Here is an 18,504-nt window from a genome sequence, read left to right as displayed (position 1 = left end):
AGCAGCCTGAACGTAATGGATGGTAATCAAACACAGCCCCCAGGACAAGCCAGGCCCACAGATCCCCACTCAGCCTGCACACTTCTGGGGCTGGAACAAGACTTAGTTTTACAATCTGAAGCAAAAATTTTGTTTTATAACCCACGTAAGCATTGCTAACTTGAGCATCCATGATCTCTTCATCTTGGAAGATCTTTTCCTCGATATAATTTAGAAATTTAAAGTGTCTAGAATTTTTATTCCTGAACAGAATTGAAATTAAGTGTTGCTATTAAAATTTAATAAGGTTACTATGTATTCTGTATTTCTGTAAACTATGTAACGTCAGAAGAAAATAAGCATTCTTAAAAGTAGGAAGTTGTTTTGCAGTGAAGTATCTCAACAGCACAGCACAATTATGTATGGAAAGCATTAAGTGAAGCTTGGGAACAGAGTGTAACAGAAAATTGGAATTTCTATTACTGTTGAATACTTATTTATTGTGGAATATTTATTAAGTCACTTCTAGTTACATCAGTTCACAGAAAACCAGTCCAAGTATTATTACCCTATAATTAGAGCTTCCAGAGCTTCATGGCTATGTCAATAAAATGGAAAGATGCAGAACTCTCAGACATATTTCTGCAGCTGCTCACCAGCAACGATGTTTACATAGTGCTTTTGTGAGGCATCTGCTTTTTGCAACAGGAGTGTTGGTCTGCGTCTGACATTGGAGAAGTCCTCTTGAAACCAGCCCTAGGCTGGCCATTAGCAGCACGACAGAGGCATGCCCCAGTTCCTCCTGCCTTGAATGTATTTTGGGATGCAAATCCTTCTCGTGGCATGCTGGCTGGATTTGCTACTAAGACACAGAAACCATGAAACTTGTCAGCTTTGAGCCCACCTCCACAAAGAGCCCGGAGTTTGCTCGGTGTATACTTGAGTTGCTCGTCTATGGCCATTCCCACACAGAAGCTGGAAGCAGCAGAGCAATGCCAGACCTAAGCTAACAAATCCAACGGGGTGGACACACATAGACACGCTGTTAGAATCACACCGCTATGCGAAACAACGTTCCTTTCCAATTTTGGACTTGGTGGATTCATAATAACCAAGCTTTGCTTTCAATTTCGGGTTCCCACAAAAACATTGACAGTGAAATTCCAATGCAACTAAAACATGTAAGCCCACTGCTGATTTACTTCAAATTCTGTTGAAACTTTGGCAAGAGAGTTCAGAGTCTCAGACCCAGTAGTGTTTGGCTTGTTTAGTCTAGGAAAAACAAGGCCTGGAAGAAAACATGTTCACTGCTTTTAAACGCAGCAGGGAATAAACACTTGAGAGAGAGAAGAGCTAGTTGAATTAAACAAAGTTGACACGAAAAGAAAAAAACATTGGTGAACAAATTTAGAGAATGAGATCAGTGGTGTTCTGAAACACTCTTCTGATGAAAACAGGGAGGGCAAAAAACCCACCACCTTTTAGCATACAGCTTGATAAACATGTTTCTTACGGATACATTTATCAGGGCACAGACGTTCCCTGATGAAAGACAGCTGTCAAGATAGGCTTGAAGAAGAAATATCAATGAAAGAGTTAACGATCGATAGCAAAACCACTTTGACATGTCTGCTTTTATTAGCAGAAAAATACTTAAAACTATAGATGAGGTGCTTTTGCAACTCAACTCCAGTCACTTGTCTGCCCTGACAGGCACGAGATGCAAGATTTGGCCGTTTCTTTCTATTGTTTTAATAAATAAAAGAGCTTTCATATATTATTACTTCTGATTAGTCATCTACTGGTTTGTGCTCTTCACAATAATGTTTTTTTTTTTTGGTAGGAACTTAGTCTTACAACAATATTTAGAACAGTTGCAGCTAATGCTTATGCTTTAGCTTTTTCATTTGGATCAGAGACAAGCAGACTCCCTGACTGAAAATACGTGATTTAATATGGTGCTTTTTACAAAATAACGAAGTAAGAACGCAAAAAAAACCCCACCAGTATGATCTCAGTGTAACAACTCTTTTCACGGTAGCAGAAGTAAGAGCTTCACGGACAAGATGCAGCATGATTATAAAGAAGAGAAACGTCCTGCCCATCCTTTCATTCCGTATCTCCATTTCCAGGCTTTGAAGACAAGGACATTTCCATAAAGGAAGCTGTAGACAACCAAGAACTAGCTAAACAAGAGACCGAAGAAGAAGGACTTCAGGGAAGAATTCAGATGGTCCATTCTGGCTGTCTTGACTGTATTGCTCAAAGGTCACATTTTGCTTCAGCTGTTTTGACTCTTGATGGAACATATGAGGAGAAACCAGGGAGTACGAGACTGCCCAAAGGTGATGCAGTTCCACAGCTGGGTAGCCAGTCAACAGACAAACTCTTCCAACTTCTTGTTAGTTTTATTAGGTTTTTGATTAGTCTTCAATCAGTTGGGTTCCCTCGTCTGGCTTACAGTAAGATCACATAAGCACAAGTGCTGATGCAAGGCAGAGAGTGAGAAAGAGGGAGAGTGAGAGGGAGAACACGGAGATGGGAGGTAGGTCAGAAGCGTGACAACAGCAATCTGAATTGGCTCAAACCCTTGTGCAGCTTACTCATGTGCAGTATTTTCACAAATACCTTAAACTAGCTTAGGCTAGCATGTCTGCTAGGCGGCCTTCCTTTCTCTCTACCCATTTACAAGGTGAAAAATACGGTTAGTTTTCACTAAGACCAGTTTTCCCAGCCTGGAATGGCGCGATAGCACTTCACTGGCACAAAAGAGGAGACAACACAAGGAGGGAAGAAGAGGCTTCCTTTGACAGCAATGCTAGCTTAAATTGACCACAAAACTGGGATCTTAAATAAACACAGAAGACGACAAGAAAAAGCTTATACTTCATTACTGCCTTTGCCAAAAAGGATCATAGCGTTACAAGTTACTGAAGAACTGGAGACAGCGATAACGTAGTCACATTTCCTGGATTTATATGAGTGATCTGGAATGGAGGGGTTCTGAATCACCAAATTCCTGTTTGGCCTTCTTTTTTCAGATTGCCAGAGATATATATATATTTTTTTTAATAGATCTACATCTTTATTTTTTATTACATGGTTTTAAAACCTGGGTATTCTATGCAAAGATCAGGAATCACTGTACTAGGCACTGCAAGCAATTATGTTCCTTGCTTTAAATAACTTCTAATATACTTACATATACAAATATAGTATATTTGTATACTTGCTACAAGAAGTTCTTTTTTGGGTACATGATAAAATCTGAGAAATGAACTTTTCATTTAAATTCTGTAAGACCTGTAGGATTGTGACCTTGAATATGAGGAAAAAAAGAAAAATGTTACAGAAGGTCTGTGCCACATCTGATTTTACAACTGTGCAATCAGATTTCAGTTATTAGAACAGTACTTAAAATAGAATTTCTTTTGTCACATCTTCTGCTGTATTGCTCTTCATTGCCTGCATGGAACCATATTTTTTTTTTTTTTAATGAGCAATTAGGGAAAAAACATAAGCCTGAACATTAAAATAATAATAAAATTTTGGCAATGTCACTTAGAAATTTAGACTCTGAAGCAATATAAAGCAATATAAAGAAATTATTTTTTAATTCAGATTATCTTTTAATTAATCTCCACATGCTAGAAACAAAAAATAGCTGTACAAATAAAACAGCTGAACAATAGCTGAACAAATAAAAGTTCATTGCGTGCAAATTGCTATCCCCTCTGTGTGATCTCACCCTGAGTGCTCTGTACCACATCAAAAAAATTGTACTCACCGGTATGAGGTTTCTGGAAGCAAATCATCGATAACATAACTTGTAACATTTCCTACTGGAATGCTGATGTCACCCAGGTCAATGTTGTACGACGTAATCTCAGCTCCGTTATTGCATGGTTCTTCCCAGTTCAGTACAAGGCACACAGAGGGTGAGAGTTGACAGGCATCCACGTGCTCATCCTCCAGCACGGAAAGTGTAGAGACTGCATCAGGCACAGATGCTGGGATTCTGCAGGTTACCAGGTCACTGTAGGGTCCAGCTCCTGCCTGGTTAATAGCCTGTGTGTTAAAAAAAATATTTTTACAGGATATGTGTTCTCTTTCACACGTCTATCGAGTTCATAATAATGAACTGTGCAGCCTGAAAAAGTTGCATGGATTCTTCAGAGGATATGCACCGCTGGCTTATTCCCTAAAGCATGACTCATACCCTCTACCTGTACTAGAGCAATTAATATCTTCCTTTGTTACTCAGGAGTATCTCTCAGATAAATTGGAGAATTTTTCTCTTTTCCCTAATAGCTATTTAATCACACTTACCAGTAACCTTTTTATCGGCAGCAAACTTTGTTTAGTAAGGGAAAATGTCACAGTCACGCTGTCAGCGACAGGTGACATCACATTGTTCAGCAAACTGGCTACCTGAAATTGTTGAGCCGCCCTGTATAAAATCGTCAGTATACTGCAGAGTCCACATCAGATGCTTTACGCAAGCAGAGCACCCCTCGACATAAGGGGCATTTGGCTTGCTGAGAGCTACGCTGGTTCCTAACTCAGAGAATGGATAGCTAATTTCATGCTAAAAAGTTTCTTATATAAGAATATAGGATCTCAGCATGGCATTAAGTCTATGACTCAGATCTCCCCAGAAGTCACAAATCACTAGCAAACCACCACCAAAGCACATAGCTCAATAGTTTTCACAAGAGAGGAGCAACCAATTATCAAGCTTCTCATCTCGACTCATAGATCCGGGATCCCAGTGGAAACCAAGTTTCAAAATCTGGCCCACTTCTGCTCATTAATACAGAGGCTGTCGTCTTTGCAAGCTCAACATCGCACAATTGTACAGACCTGGTTTTTTATCAGTTGATGCTCAGTCAGTGGCAAATGCTGTATATGTTGCATTGGAATGGCCTAGGAAATAACTTAATATTACCTCCTCAGGATTATTACTAGCTCCTGTGCACACAATCTCAGAACCATGCAAGCTGGAAGGGACCCTGGGACACATCTAGTCCAACCTGCTACTCCACGCAGGGTCAAAGCTGAATACAGACCAGGTTACTCAGGCTTTTGTCCAGTCGGGTCTTGAAAAATTCCAAGGATGGAGAATGCACAGCCCTTCTGGACTACTGTTACAATCCTTAATTGCCTGCACAGTGATAACTTTTTTCTTTATATTTCATCTGAACATCTCTATTTCAACCTCTGCCTGGAGCAAAACTGGACACGGTATTCCAGAATGGCACGTAACGAGCAATACCACCTTCCCTTGATCTGCTAGCTGGGTTCCTCCTGATACAGCCCGCATGATGCTAGCCCCCAAGGTGCGTGGAGAGCTTATGATAGCATGTTATGGTACAGGCTGAGCTACAGGAGGTCCAGACCTTCAAAAGCAGCTTTTGACATTGCCTAGCATCGTCCACCATCCACATTTCCTTTGCATTTGGAAAAGTGAACCCGGTGTCGCCCATCAGATCACAATTAATTAGAAAACCTGGGTTTATAATGTTGCCAGTAGGACTACGATGGCAAGGAAAGGACATGTCAAACAATTGTTTGATTTCTTATCTATGCTTAACTGTAGTGAATAACTTATTTCTGCTATGCATAATACAAACACAAAGCCATGCTTCTGTTTTTCCAGGAGGCGTTTTGTTCAATTGAAGAAAGAGGTAATAAAGTTAGATTTGTCAGCCTTTAAAAAGCCCTTCAAAACAAATCCTGCTCCAGGGACATCTTCTATTTAGTGAAGCGCTCCTAGAGCTGTTAAGAGTGAGCCTTGTTTTGTGGTCTGCCAATGATATTATTTGTCTTGCCTCTACACCAGTGTTTGGCAATCTGTAACTTGCTCCAAGCAATTTATTTTTAGTGGTGCTTTTAACTGCTTTATTGGACAATCCTATCATCATAACTGATGGGAATTTTCGTTGTTCTGTGCTTCCTAGATACTTCCCCACTCCCCAAAAATGACACAGTATTTCCCTTTGCAGAAGCCACATTGTTTTCTGGAATATTCATTACAGGAAAAAAGTTGAGCAACAGTAAAGACAAATTGTCTGCCCTGCAGTTATATATGCCTGATTCCTCAATTCTCTCTTTTTATTGAGTTACTGTAGGTTGAGATTGCAATACTGTGTGTTTATTAGGAGGCAGAGTAAATGTGGTTTGGGCAATCTTTATTTTTAAAAAATAAAAGAAAGATTTTTATGTTAAAGCTGCTAACAGATAAGAAAAACAGCTATTATTATCTCCTTTTTAGTTAAAAAAAAGACTAAAATTTCTGAAACTATTTAACTTTTCTTCTTTGTCTGCTATACATACTTTATTCTTTTTTTCTTTTAATTGTTTCAATGTTCCAGTGTATCATATAACAAATTCTTCTCCATATAATACACAGATCAGATCTAGAAGATGAAGGCTCTAGAAAGTAATGCATGGGTCACTGATGGACTTCAATAAAATGTCTTAGTGCTGTTGTGCTTTTCACTTAACTTCTGCCTATGGATTAAATTATATTGGCTGTGCTAAAAACTGGGTAGATTTGTGCAACATTTTTGGGGCACGTAATTTAAAATGAACGCCCACTCGAAATCAAAGATGCTATTCAGCTGGCTGTTTCCATTTTTAACATGAAAATCTCCTTGAGCTCCCCGTCGCCCACCGCAGAAGTGGTCTCACAGTCTCCTCCCTGCCCAGCGGACGCTGAACGCTTCCCCTCCTGCGCAAACAAGAGGCACTTTCTGGCTCACACTTCCAAGCCACTCACACACGCTCTTTCAATTCACCTTCCCCAACAGTGCCGGTGCAAGGTATACGGCCAGCTATGACCAAGTCAGAAAATACAGTTGAGTGTACTCAGAGGTGTGGGGCCCTAGCTCCTTGGCTGTTGGCCAGCTGCTCGAAAGCTACTTTGTAAAAAAAAAAAAAAAAGGAAAAAATTCGAAGTCCTGTTTAAAAAAATTTAAGAAGGAAACGCTCGACAGAAGCATGTTGTCCTTGATCAAAGAAATGACCCTGGGTGGTCCACGCGTTGCCAGCTGGGTGGGTACATGAATTTTTGGTTGGATTACTGGTGGTATTCTGCCTTCACATACAAATAAATCTTGTGGAAGAGTATCTTGGGCAAAAACATTTTTATTTCACTCCCACTTACTTTACTTTCCATTTATTTTTCAGTAGACATAAAGGAGAAATTCTAAGTTGTATTTTTATTTTCATATATATATGTAAGAAATATTTTAACTGTTACTTTTTACTGAAAATAATAGGAGAGAAAGAGATCAAAGAAAAAGAAGTCATATAGAGACTCTATATGAAATCCAATCTTACAAATCTAAGAGACAAAATGGTAAAGGTGAGGACTCACTTTCTGGCAGCTACCACCTCCTATATACATAGGAATCTACTCAGCTGGTTGGCTTTATTTGATAAATGAAGCAGATGTTGAAGTTTATTAGTTAAGCTAGGGGAATCTTCAACATCCAGTTGGGAGGTAGATGTTATTTACATCTCATTACCAAAAAAAAATTAATTTTTTTTGAAATTGTCTAAAACATTATCATTTTGTTTTAATATCAGAGGGCAAGGTGGCTGTTAAAAGCATTATTCACTGAAAATAAACCACACGAGAGCAATTTTCGAGAGCTGAAAGTTATACCAACTCCCTTGTTTATCACTTTGAATTATGCAGAATCTAAACTGTTCAGTTATATAGCAACAGTCTGCATTATTTAAAATAAACGTACATTCCTTCTGACTTACAGAGCACCTAACTTGGATAGTGGCTAATGATAAAAATAAAAACACAGTGGAAGGAAACTCTGTTTACATCTTAGATTGCAATGCATGCAAAACCTCGTAACTTCCATACCTGTAGCCTACAGCAGTAATGCGCTGCCGCTGACAATTCACTTATTTCAAAACAGGTATCTGTGCCGTTATACGCAAGTTGTAGAGATTCCTCATCTTCTCCCCACTCCAATCTGTATTCAGAGATGTCAGCACCAGAACATTCAGGACTCTGCAACACAAATATTTATGTGGTTCAATTCAGAAATGAGCACTTCAGATCTCCATGTTTCGCTGGGTAAGGAATAAAGTACACGGAAAAATTACCCAACACCTTATTTTTAAATTAATACACCATTAATACACCATTACGGCTGCAAATGGAAACGCGCTGAATTTATATTCCCTAATAGGTTACTGAAACAGGCCAATTCTGCACAAAAATTACCTGGTAGAAATTCAGAGAAATGAGAAAGTGTACACAGCTACTTTGCTTTTCATCAGGACACTCAGGAATAAATTGTCTCTCCACTGGCTTGTCAGACACACAACCATGGAGAACACAAAAAAGCATCAATCCAGCCTAGTCTAGCTGACTGATCAAAACACCGCCCTGGAAGAGCTAGCCTTCAAGCCTGAAGTAATTACTCGTGTTACTGAGAAAAGAGAAACCTCAACAAGCGAGGATCTTGTCTGAGGTTTTCAGTGAAAGTCACCCATCAAGCTAATGCTCCCAGTATGGGACATGGAGTGAGGACCTGGGTACATTAACGTCCACAAGAAGACCCCTACAGGATCCATATGTCCTCAGCAATCCCTTTAGCATCCTGAAGTCTAGGGGAACACAGAATAAGTATCTGAATTTGTGGAGGTGAGCTAGCGCAGGCATATCGGCACGGTTCCCAAAACAAAGTATTTTTACCAGAACTACCTAGAGCTGTACCGTGTGGACTGGAGCAGCTCGGGGAATCACTGCTCTACGTGCAGAAGTGTGGTCTAGGATATGGCAAAGACTGCAATTACAGCATGCAAGGTCTAACTTCCAGTAAAAGGATCCAGAGCATTGCTGCACGCCACAATGACCACCCTGCACATGCACATGGGCTTCTCTAGCTCTGCCTCTGAGCATCCAGCTAGTTCAGTAGGAGCATTCAGAACTGCTAAGCCAGTGTTTTAAAACAATGTGTAAAAAAGGCATAGTAGGCACCGTGGTATGCTCTCTAGCTAGACAAAAAACTCCACAGTCATTTGCCGTTTTTCTTTCATATTCCTATCAGCCAAAAAATGACAGACTCTTTAAGAAAACATAACCATTGCAAACCACATTACTCCATCCACAGCTTCATTTTTAGCCAGCATAAACAAATATATCCGGCATATAAATACAGAGCCTACTAGAAACACTGCTGCATTCGCTCATGGTTGGGGAGAGCAAATGCCTGTCCATACACTCATTTAAAAGGTAACACTTTAACACTTAAAAGCTTCAGTGCGACTTCTAGCTTACCATCACAAAATGTTGCAAACACCTCCAAACTGCACCAAACGCACCTGTTTCATTATAAAATTAAACTCAGATTACTTTTGTACCTAGATATGTTGTTAGCACAGTCAATTTATTTGAGCATCTCGTGAACATTAATAACTTTTTTCTCAACAAGGGCATCCTTTTGTGGAGGGACCTGACAGATGCAGGGCTGGAACAGCTGCTAGGTTTTCAAAGAAAGTCTGTGGCACAATTACAGCCCCATCGCTCCATATCACAACTTTATTTAGGACAACATCCTTTCCTTTCTGCTTCAATTACATAACAATTTTAATGACACCAATCAACCCTTCAGCACTTCAGCTAAGACTTATTTTAAGAGTCCAATGTCTAAGACCCTGGAGAATGGAGAAGGAACACACAGAAAAGTAAATATTTGGGGAAGAGACAAACAACTTTTGAGGAAAAAAACCTGTATCATAAGCATTTGTGCAGAGTTAATTTCATATCAGAGACTCCAGCTTCAGCCAAAATCAAATATTTGCCTTCACAACTCCACCCTAGGACACTCTGACACGCTAAAAGCCTGCAGAGAGCACGGGTACCCGACCAGCGCTCTATCATCTGACGCCAGCGTAGGAAGCCTGGTGTCTGAATCCTGGTCTGGATGACTCATGTCAACTTTATGCAATTCTTTAAAGAGAAAAGTAGAGAAGATGATTTTCTACGATAGAAGAGTTTCTGCATATCGTTTTCTTGCACAAAAAAAAAGTTCCAAACCACTGAATAGCTCTCAAGCTAGCTTTCAAGTTTTGCGGTGACCATATTAGTTTGGATAAGCAAGATGGAAATTAAACACCTGACTTACCTCCCAGCTTACAAGTACACGTGTGTCAGACAGAAAGGAGAGGGAAGGTGCGCTGCACTGGCCAGGCGGTCCTGCTGCCGTGGTGACTTCTGTAGCTTCCGAATACGGCCCGTACTAGAGGGGAACAAGGTATCTGTCCATTAATATATAGACATACACCTATCTCACATTCCTCAAAGGCTTTTCAAGAACAGCACACAGAAACTTTTTCAATGCAATAAACTTTCTCAAAGATAGACGGGGCTTCCGACACTCAGCACCAAATATCAGAGTTCAGTATGAGACCACGTAAATTACTGCAAAGTTAAAACGTGAGGTAAGTTCAGGTACGAGCAGACAGCATGTACACCCTTCTGTGCGGTGATGAGTGCCCAGGCAAGCGTAAGCCACCTCCAATTTACCCAAGAGTGAGAACGTGCACTCAGCCGCAGAGTAACTGAGGAACAGTTTGTACCCCTCTACCTTACCTTAAAGTAATGTGTTCGCATGTCTGTGCCATAGCCTGGCATAACTGGCTTCTCGTGGATGTAAGGAGGTGCACAGCAACAGTAAAGCACATACTGGAGTCCAAATGCAGCTTCTTTTATATAAAATGTCTGCCATGTGTTAATTATAAAAGGATAGCATGTGATGGAGCCCAGCCTGGGTGTCTAACAGCAGTGTTCAACATGCAGCGGCACGCTGCACACACGCCGTGTATGGCTTAGCTCCACAGGCAGCTAAGCCAGCTGCTCAGGCAACTTTTGAGCCCTTGGCAGGAGAATAATTTAAATGCATATTAGCAAAAGAAAAGGCAAACTTCAAGAGTCTGGAAAACTAGGTTCAGCCAACAGCGCGAGAGGTAACAGTGGAAATAGCCTTTCTGAGGCCACTTGAGTGGGATAATAAAGTTTTTCAGCACATTCCCAGGCTAATTAGAAATCATTCTTCAGAACAAAGGAACTTCACTGGAAGCAATTAGAGGAAAAGCACTGATATTTACTTATTTTGGAATGCAATACTAGCAAGTATGAGAAAAATGAGCCACTACAAAGGCTAAACAACACTGAAATTACGAACCCCAGAAAACGTCTCAACAGACGTGTCAGTATCTGTGCTATCGAGAAAGGCTAACACTGATCGCTGTGTTTGAATTACAAAGAATGCACACTTCAAAAAAATCTCATTTATTGACTTCCGCTGTTTTCTTTACCTAATGGGAGGAAGAAAGGTGTTTGCATCTGGTAAAGAACACCTGCCCTCCTGCCCCCATTTTGCATCTGGTAAAAAAAACTCCAACCAAACCAAAACCAGCCCCCCCAGAGGGGGGGGGCTAGAAATGCTTTGCAACTTTAAACACTGTTTTGCCAAAACAAGAAAAAAAAGAGAAAAAAAAAAAAAGAAAAAAGACAAAAAGTAAGAGGGGAAAAAAAAGTCAAGGTATCATATATCCAAAGTTACCAGGTAGGCAACTGTTTTCATTCCAGCAAGCAAAACCAATCTCTCCATGTGTATTTAATTCATTTTTCACAAAAATAAAATAGTGGATATTTTTAAGACAAAACAGTTTTACAGTCTTGCATATTTTCCAATACCTAAATTACGTTTTAACAGAACTTCTCCCTGTAAGCAAATAACTTTAAACCTTATGTTATGTTTGTCATCAAGATTTCCTAGGAACAAACACATGAATATGCATGTACTGTTGCTGGGGCTGCCTTTATAAAAAAACGTTGGAAAGATGCTCTCACAAAGGCAAGCAGAATCAACCCAAACCTCACTGAATCACCAAGATCTTTCAACAGATCTCCGGGGACATCAGATAGAATTTATGATGATTTTGGGAAGGCACACCTTCCAAGGAAAACATATAACAAAAAAATAATCAAATCTATAAAGCATGTATGTTTTTCAAATTAAAACAAAAAAAATCATTAGGAATGCAAGCTTTCTTCAAAATATATCAATACCTGAGTGAACTTTCAGTAATTGTTTTTACACAGTTAAGATTTAAAACAAAAAGAAGGAATGCAGTGGAAGGGGAATAAACAGATTCCTCCCTGCAAGCAGATACGACTTTCAGCAGGGATTTTGCACATTTCGGCCCAGCTGATTTTGGACAGTCAAATCATATTAGTACCTGAAACCTCCTTTTAAGAGAGTTCCAGATTCAAAACTGCAGCTTTTCCTCAGAAGTTCCTTTAAGCATTTCTCACTTCATTTTCTTTTGCCCATCTCCCCTTCACCTTTCTGATCACCAGCACTAACACAATCACTTTCCAGAATTGCCCGTCTCAGGCATAGTACCACCTCCAGCAAGAAAAAGCCAATGCACGTACCCCACCATCATTCAAAGCTCTCACTCGGAACCGATACGTTGCTCCAGGAAGAAGGTTGCTGACGGTGCACTCCAGATCAGGCCCATGATACACTTCAGAAACAACTTCTTCGGGTTCTGTCATTTCTACACTGTACTCTGAGACAGGACAGCCACTTTCTGATGGAGGGACATCTAGAAAGAAATCATATAATTCATTAATAACATAAGGACATATGCCAGGAAGATTAATTTTTTACTCGGCATACCACAGAAATACATACACACATATACACACACAATCAACAATGATTTTCCTCTTCGATAGATGCCTTACCTGCAATATCTCACCTATGTACGATTGACATTTTTAAAGCAAATGAATAAAATTCCTCTTAGCCCTAAACACTCACCAGGTCAGATCGTCACATGCAAGAGCAGGAGCTCCCCCAAGGCAATGATCTGTCACCCTGGGAAGCTGTGTTTGATGCCAGGAGGTGCCCAGCTACTTTTTAAGCAGAACACAGTAGCTACCATTCTCTTCTGAGGATGAAAACAACCTACTCTGCTTCTCTCCCCCAATATCAAAGGCGCTGGTGTGTGCAAAAAAATTGCTCAATGAGGCAGGAGAAAAGGTATTGAAAGCTGCACGAAGAATGGGACTAGCGCTGAATACACCCTTTCTGGGACAGGGAGAAATCAGGAGGCACATGGTGGCTGTCTGACCCAATCTTGGCTGCTGGCTATGGTTGGACACAGGCTGAGGGGGGTCATGTATGCTCCAAAACTACTACTTATACACAGGGTTTCTGGCAAAGCCTCGTTAACACCCAATAAAAGTATGAACAACTGCCATCCTCGAACCTTATTAGCCACACCGCTAACATTTATGAGATTCTAAATCTCTGTACAATGATCTAAACACTGTGCTTCACTTGGAATAACAGCTTTTTGGGAAACTGAATTTGTTGTCTCTGCCTGTATCTGTTTTGTTGTGGGCACCTTTTTCCCCATGAAAACAACATATTTGATAATATTTGCATGTTATATTACATGCCAGTACCACAGAATCAACCTGCCTGGGGTTCTGAAAAGCAGTGCTCCACTGTAAAGGGTACAGTCTTCCAGGAAACAACATGGTATCTTGGATGCACAGATGAATTTTTATACTGGTGTTGAGATACTTTTGTCAGTTAGAAATGGTACTGCTCTAGAATTTAGCTTAATGAATGACGCCACAAAGAATCTCGGATGCTGCAAGATTATTATAGTAAAGAAAAAAATCTGTTGGACACTGGTGTGTACGTTGTATTCTGAAAAATGTGCGGTTTTGACAGTTTAGTGTCACGTTCATGATCCAAGTCCTTGGCAAAATTCAAGGTGGCCAATGGACTGTGGGTGTTACACTGTGGATCAGGGTTTAAATGCCACCCTCAATATGTTCTAACTCAAATCCTCAATATGTTCTAACTCAAATTTCTGAGAGAAGTCCTATATTAGAAGTAGCAAAACGCTTCTGCTAAGTCAATATTGCAAAGGAATTAAAAAGATCTTGAATCCTATAGTGTTTTTGCAATAAAAGGATAGATATTCTAATATAGTTGATGCTTTATAGTCCTGACACAGAGACAGGTCCTAACTAAAACAAAAATGGGAGCACAGTATCAGGCCTAAAGGACAGCTGGAGGACAACTGAGTTCAGAAACCCAGCACAGAGCCACAGCAGTTGACGAGAAGTTGCATTTCTGACTTGCACAGACTTCACTGGACTTTGCTTTGTACTTCCCAGGGAACAGAATACACTGCAACTTTTCACAAGGTCTAGCAACAGAAATAAAAGTTAAGGCAAGTTCAGTGACTAACCATCAAGATCAAAGCTATTCAACAGTGAGATGGCTTACCCCATTGTAGCTGTACTTCTTTGTGCTTCGGCTTCCCCAAAACTCTTGGTGGTCGGCAGTGACCTGGTGCAACACTTAGCGTACGGACAGGTAAACTTTCAGAACACTGGAAGAGAACAGGAGCTGAAGTTAGCTCTCTGGTACGATTACCTTCTACAAAGTGAGGCATGATTAGAAAGCGGCACAAGAAATTGTTTTCTACAACAACTGTTTTCTACAACACGTAATAGAAATGTATATAAAGGATAGGGGATGCTATCAAGCATGTTACTTACAAATGCAATTAATACAGTTCTTTCACTAGCATACTCAAAACTGTAGCACAGGAAACTCTGATGGCTAATGTTGTGGGGTTCTTTATTTTAATTTTCCTTGTTTTTAAAATAATATCAAGGCCTAAAGTACTCAATCATTTTAATAAAAAAAAAAAAAAAAAATCAAAGCAGGAGGAATAAAAGTGTAGGTACTGAAATTATTTTAAATCAAAGAAGGGAATGACAGGAATCAGTGGCTGGAAAATGGAACCCAAAAATTGAAAGAAGAATTCAGCCACATGAAAGGTAAATAGTTGTTAGAACAAACTACTCCTACTGCATCTTCACTCACAAGCTTTGGTCAGTACAGGCTCATGTACATGAGAGTCTCTGGTCTTTCTCAAGCAAGTGGCCAGATCAGATAAACACGATGGTCTTTTCTAGTGTAAGTATAAACACCTACAAATTGTTTTTGAGGAAACCGAATCTCACTACATTGCAATTTGCCTGAAAATAAAACCTATCAGGTACACATAGAACTTCCAAAATTCAGCAACTTGCAACATAAGATTAACTGCAATCAGTGTGGCTTTACTGTGCTACAGGAAAAATATTCACCTTCTTTTTAAAGCAGATTTTTTTTTTACCAAAAATAGCAGATAAATCTCTGAAAAATATAAACCCAATAGTCCTTATTGTTAAATAATACTTACCTGACTGTGTCCGCCAGTGCTGATACAGCATGCCCGGAGTTTATACAAAGTGCCTGGTTTCAAGTGAGTACAGGTATATTCTGTAGCCGATCCACTATATGCCACTTCCCATTGATTTGCTAAAAAATGAGATATATCTAAGTTTAGAGAAGTATAATGCAAGAAGTTTACTAGTATCTAGGAGCAAAGAAAATCCTTAATGTGGTCTTCCACAAATTATATATTTCGGGAAAGCCATTGGTGTTAATATTACTATGAATATTATTCCCGCTTAAAGACATACATATACATAGATACATATACAAATATATGTATATACACACACTTACAAATATAAATATTTCTAAAATATATTAAAAATATCAAATCAAACAGTAGGTTCAGCCCTATAACCTAAAATTCCACCAGTCTTAGAGAAAAAGAGCATACTTTAAAACAAACACAACAAAAGCATTAGTGCATTAATGATAATAACAATAATAGCCCAAAGGGTCAGTACTTCTTTATAGTAGCCATAATGGATTGAAATGGAGAAAACTTGTTTCAAGTTTACCTTCCGGACTTCCTTGAGAAATCTCTAATAGATACTTTAGGATTTCCGAACCACCATTATCCTGTGGAGGATCTGAAAAAATAAGGCAAGTTGTTAGTAAATCAAGATTAGGAGTGAAATGTAACAAAAAGATTACAGAACTTGTTTCTGATTCTGCTCCTTCTCTTCCACAAACTCCCCCACACTAACTACACCAAGGAATTTATAGCAGAAGTGGGTAGCAGATGTTAGTTTTCAGCATGCGTCAGAATAAGGTGGCTGGACAATGATGCTACAAACAAAGTGTACGGAAAAAGCATTGAAAGAGATGCAGCATGGAGGCTTGCCCCATCAATAAAGGAAGCAGCCGGAATGACGCTGCAATGGGACATGAAATGGAAGGTGAAAAGCCTGAAGAGTGCAAGTGCAAGTTAGTCAATAAAAACAAACAACATTTTTGATTCTGAAAACGTTAAAAGCCTCCACACATCTTTTAAAATATTAAAAAAATTAAGGACTGAGAAGCAGCATGAAAAATCTAAGTTCTAATACATGTTTACATAATTTTATGTGAATTTATTATGACCCAAAAAAGCTATGACAAACTGAACTGGCTTACCCCACTTCACACTAAAGCCATGAGACGTTATTGGCCCCTTAATAACGGGTCTGGTTGGAGGTCCTGGCCTGTCTGGGCTTGTTGTACAGACCAACACTTCGCTGGGAGAACTCTTTCCTTCCACATTAGAAGCAAACAGCTGAAACAAAACCACAACAAGTTTACCATTGTTTACTGTAACTGCTTTTCTGACAGTTCTGCATGAGACTTCTTTTAGTAATTGCACAAATATCATTAAACTGAAAATTATGTCACATCCCAACAAAGTGTGTGGGATTCTAATAACAGATATTAGATTGTCACGTTGTTTCTTTACAAACCACATTGATTTTTCCCTTCCCTCCACTAGCAATAGATCATGACATGTTTAAGATAAGAGCACTGCTGTTTTTCCCTTTAAAAAAAGTCACGTGGCGACTTGCAGTTATTTACTCATAAAAAATGAAAACTATGACAATAACTATGCTATTTTTGTTTTGGAGGTATTTCAAACTGCTATTTAAAACAAATTAATTCAGAGTATCAGTAATCACACAATTAAAAGCTTAAGTAGCATGACACGCAAACAAGAAACGCGTAATCTACAGCCCCCAAAACGAGCAGGATGCACACAAAGAAAGCGTTCTCAGCCAAATGCTTCGTCTCTACTCAAGAACACCTTCTGCTGACTTCAGGGAGAAGGCTGCTAGGCTAAGAGAAGACATGAGGACCTGGCCAGGAGACTGAGCAGATCAGGATTGTACAAAAAACCCCAAATGGTCCAATGTCTTGTGGCTGCTGAGAGCTGTATTAGCTCATGCTAGTCTCTGGGACAGAGATCTGCTGCCAAGGAAATGAGTAATAAAATATGTATTATAACTGCTAATTGTAAATATAAGCTAGCAGGAACTTTTCCACTAGGGAAGCTCTGTTATTCTGAGGAGCAGTCACTTCTATCCTCTCTCCTAACACAGGCGTCTGAGGAAAACAATTTGCAATTTTTAAGGCCAAAAAAGTAACTGAGGTTCTCTAGCCTATATGCTCGCTTTAAACAAGTCACTACAGCCTCTATCCGAACAAATGCCTTTACAAACGTGTATTACACTACCATTGTCACTTTAATTAACCAACCTTTATTTCATCAAAAATGTTAGCAGGATGTCTCCTCTGTAAGCACACATTGTAAAGAAACAACGTGACAATCTAATATCTGTTATTAGTAGAATCCCGCACACTTTGTTGGGATGTGACATAATTTCCAGTGATCCTAGGGTGTCTGCATTTGGTTTTGTTTGTTTTGTTTTATAGTTTTGGGGATCCTTCCCCAAGTTCCATAGCTAATTAACGCTGGTCCGCATGCAACGAGGGAACGTCTCAGTGCTGAGTCAGATCAGAGTTGTGCTTGTAGCCGGTGACACGAGGCTGTAAGTTTGCTCTGATATCAACCCAGTTTTGTAAAATTCGCATTTAGTTTGAAAGCAGGGCTGCAGAGAAGCACTAACCGTCCTTCTCCCTCAGACAGCCACAGCAGCTTTTACAATGCTAAACTAAAAGGCATCATCTCCGAGTGACACTGCAACAACTTTCCAATTCTTTGGGTAGTTCTTCATGCAACTTCACAAGGTCTTCTGTCCCACAAAGGAATATATGCAAAGTTGTTTTTAAGGATTTAAATGAGTCTTTGGGTAAAGTTTTTGTTGTTGTTGCTCCTGAATGTACTAAGACCTACAGAAGCCAAATGTTTTTGAATCAATACAAACCTATGCCATCCTTCTCTCCCCGCGCTGTTTACAAATGACACAAAGCCGCTTCCAGACACCATTTCTGATGGGCAACATGGGAGCACGGCGGACGCTGGCCTTACAGACAGCTCCTCGCCATCTCCGGAGGGACGGCAGCGCTCCGGGCGGCGCGGCCGAACGCCATCTTGTGGAGCTGCGCTCGGATCCCGGCTTCGCGGCCGCCTCTGCAGCGGACAGCCCGGCCGCAGGGACGGACAGCCCGGCCGCAGCCCGTCTGGTGACAACCACACCGTCTCCTCCTCAATGGCAGCAGCCGGGACTTGTGGTGTGCT

The 18,504-nt window shown here is 40.0% G+C and overlaps 1 protein-coding gene across 1 annotated transcript in view; it reads right to left on the bottom strand.

Annotated features, from left to right (window-relative positions):
• Positions 1–18,504, bottom strand: part of FNDC3B (fibronectin type III domain containing 3B) — a gene marked incomplete at its 5' end in the record, with an annotated part of 54,800 nt that overhangs the window by 32,150 nt on the left and 4,146 nt on the right. Inside the window, 8 exons of the mRNA XM_009577058.1 lie at positions 3,767–4,047; positions 7,865–8,014; positions 10,137–10,250; positions 12,455–12,627; positions 14,334–14,439; positions 15,301–15,419; positions 15,854–15,925; positions 16,452–16,590. Coding sequence (XP_009575353.1) covers positions 3,767–4,047; positions 7,865–8,014; positions 10,137–10,250; positions 12,455–12,627; positions 14,334–14,439; positions 15,301–15,419; positions 15,854–15,925; positions 16,452–16,590 — 1,154 coding nt within the window. The remainder of the gene's footprint in view (positions 1–3,766; positions 4,048–7,864; positions 8,015–10,136; positions 10,251–12,454; positions 12,628–14,333; positions 14,440–15,300; positions 15,420–15,853; positions 15,926–16,451; positions 16,591–18,504) is intronic.

Source organism: Fulmarus glacialis, unplaced genomic scaffold, assembly GCF_000690835.1.
Source record: "Fulmarus glacialis isolate BGI_N327 unplaced genomic scaffold, ASM69083v1 scaffold16564, whole genome shotgun sequence".
Classification (NCBI taxonomy): domain Eukaryota; kingdom Metazoa; phylum Chordata; class Aves; order Procellariiformes; family Procellariidae; genus Fulmarus; species Fulmarus glacialis.
The sequence above is the reverse complement of the archived record's forward strand: the minus strand, read 5'-3'. Positions and strand labels throughout refer to the sequence as shown.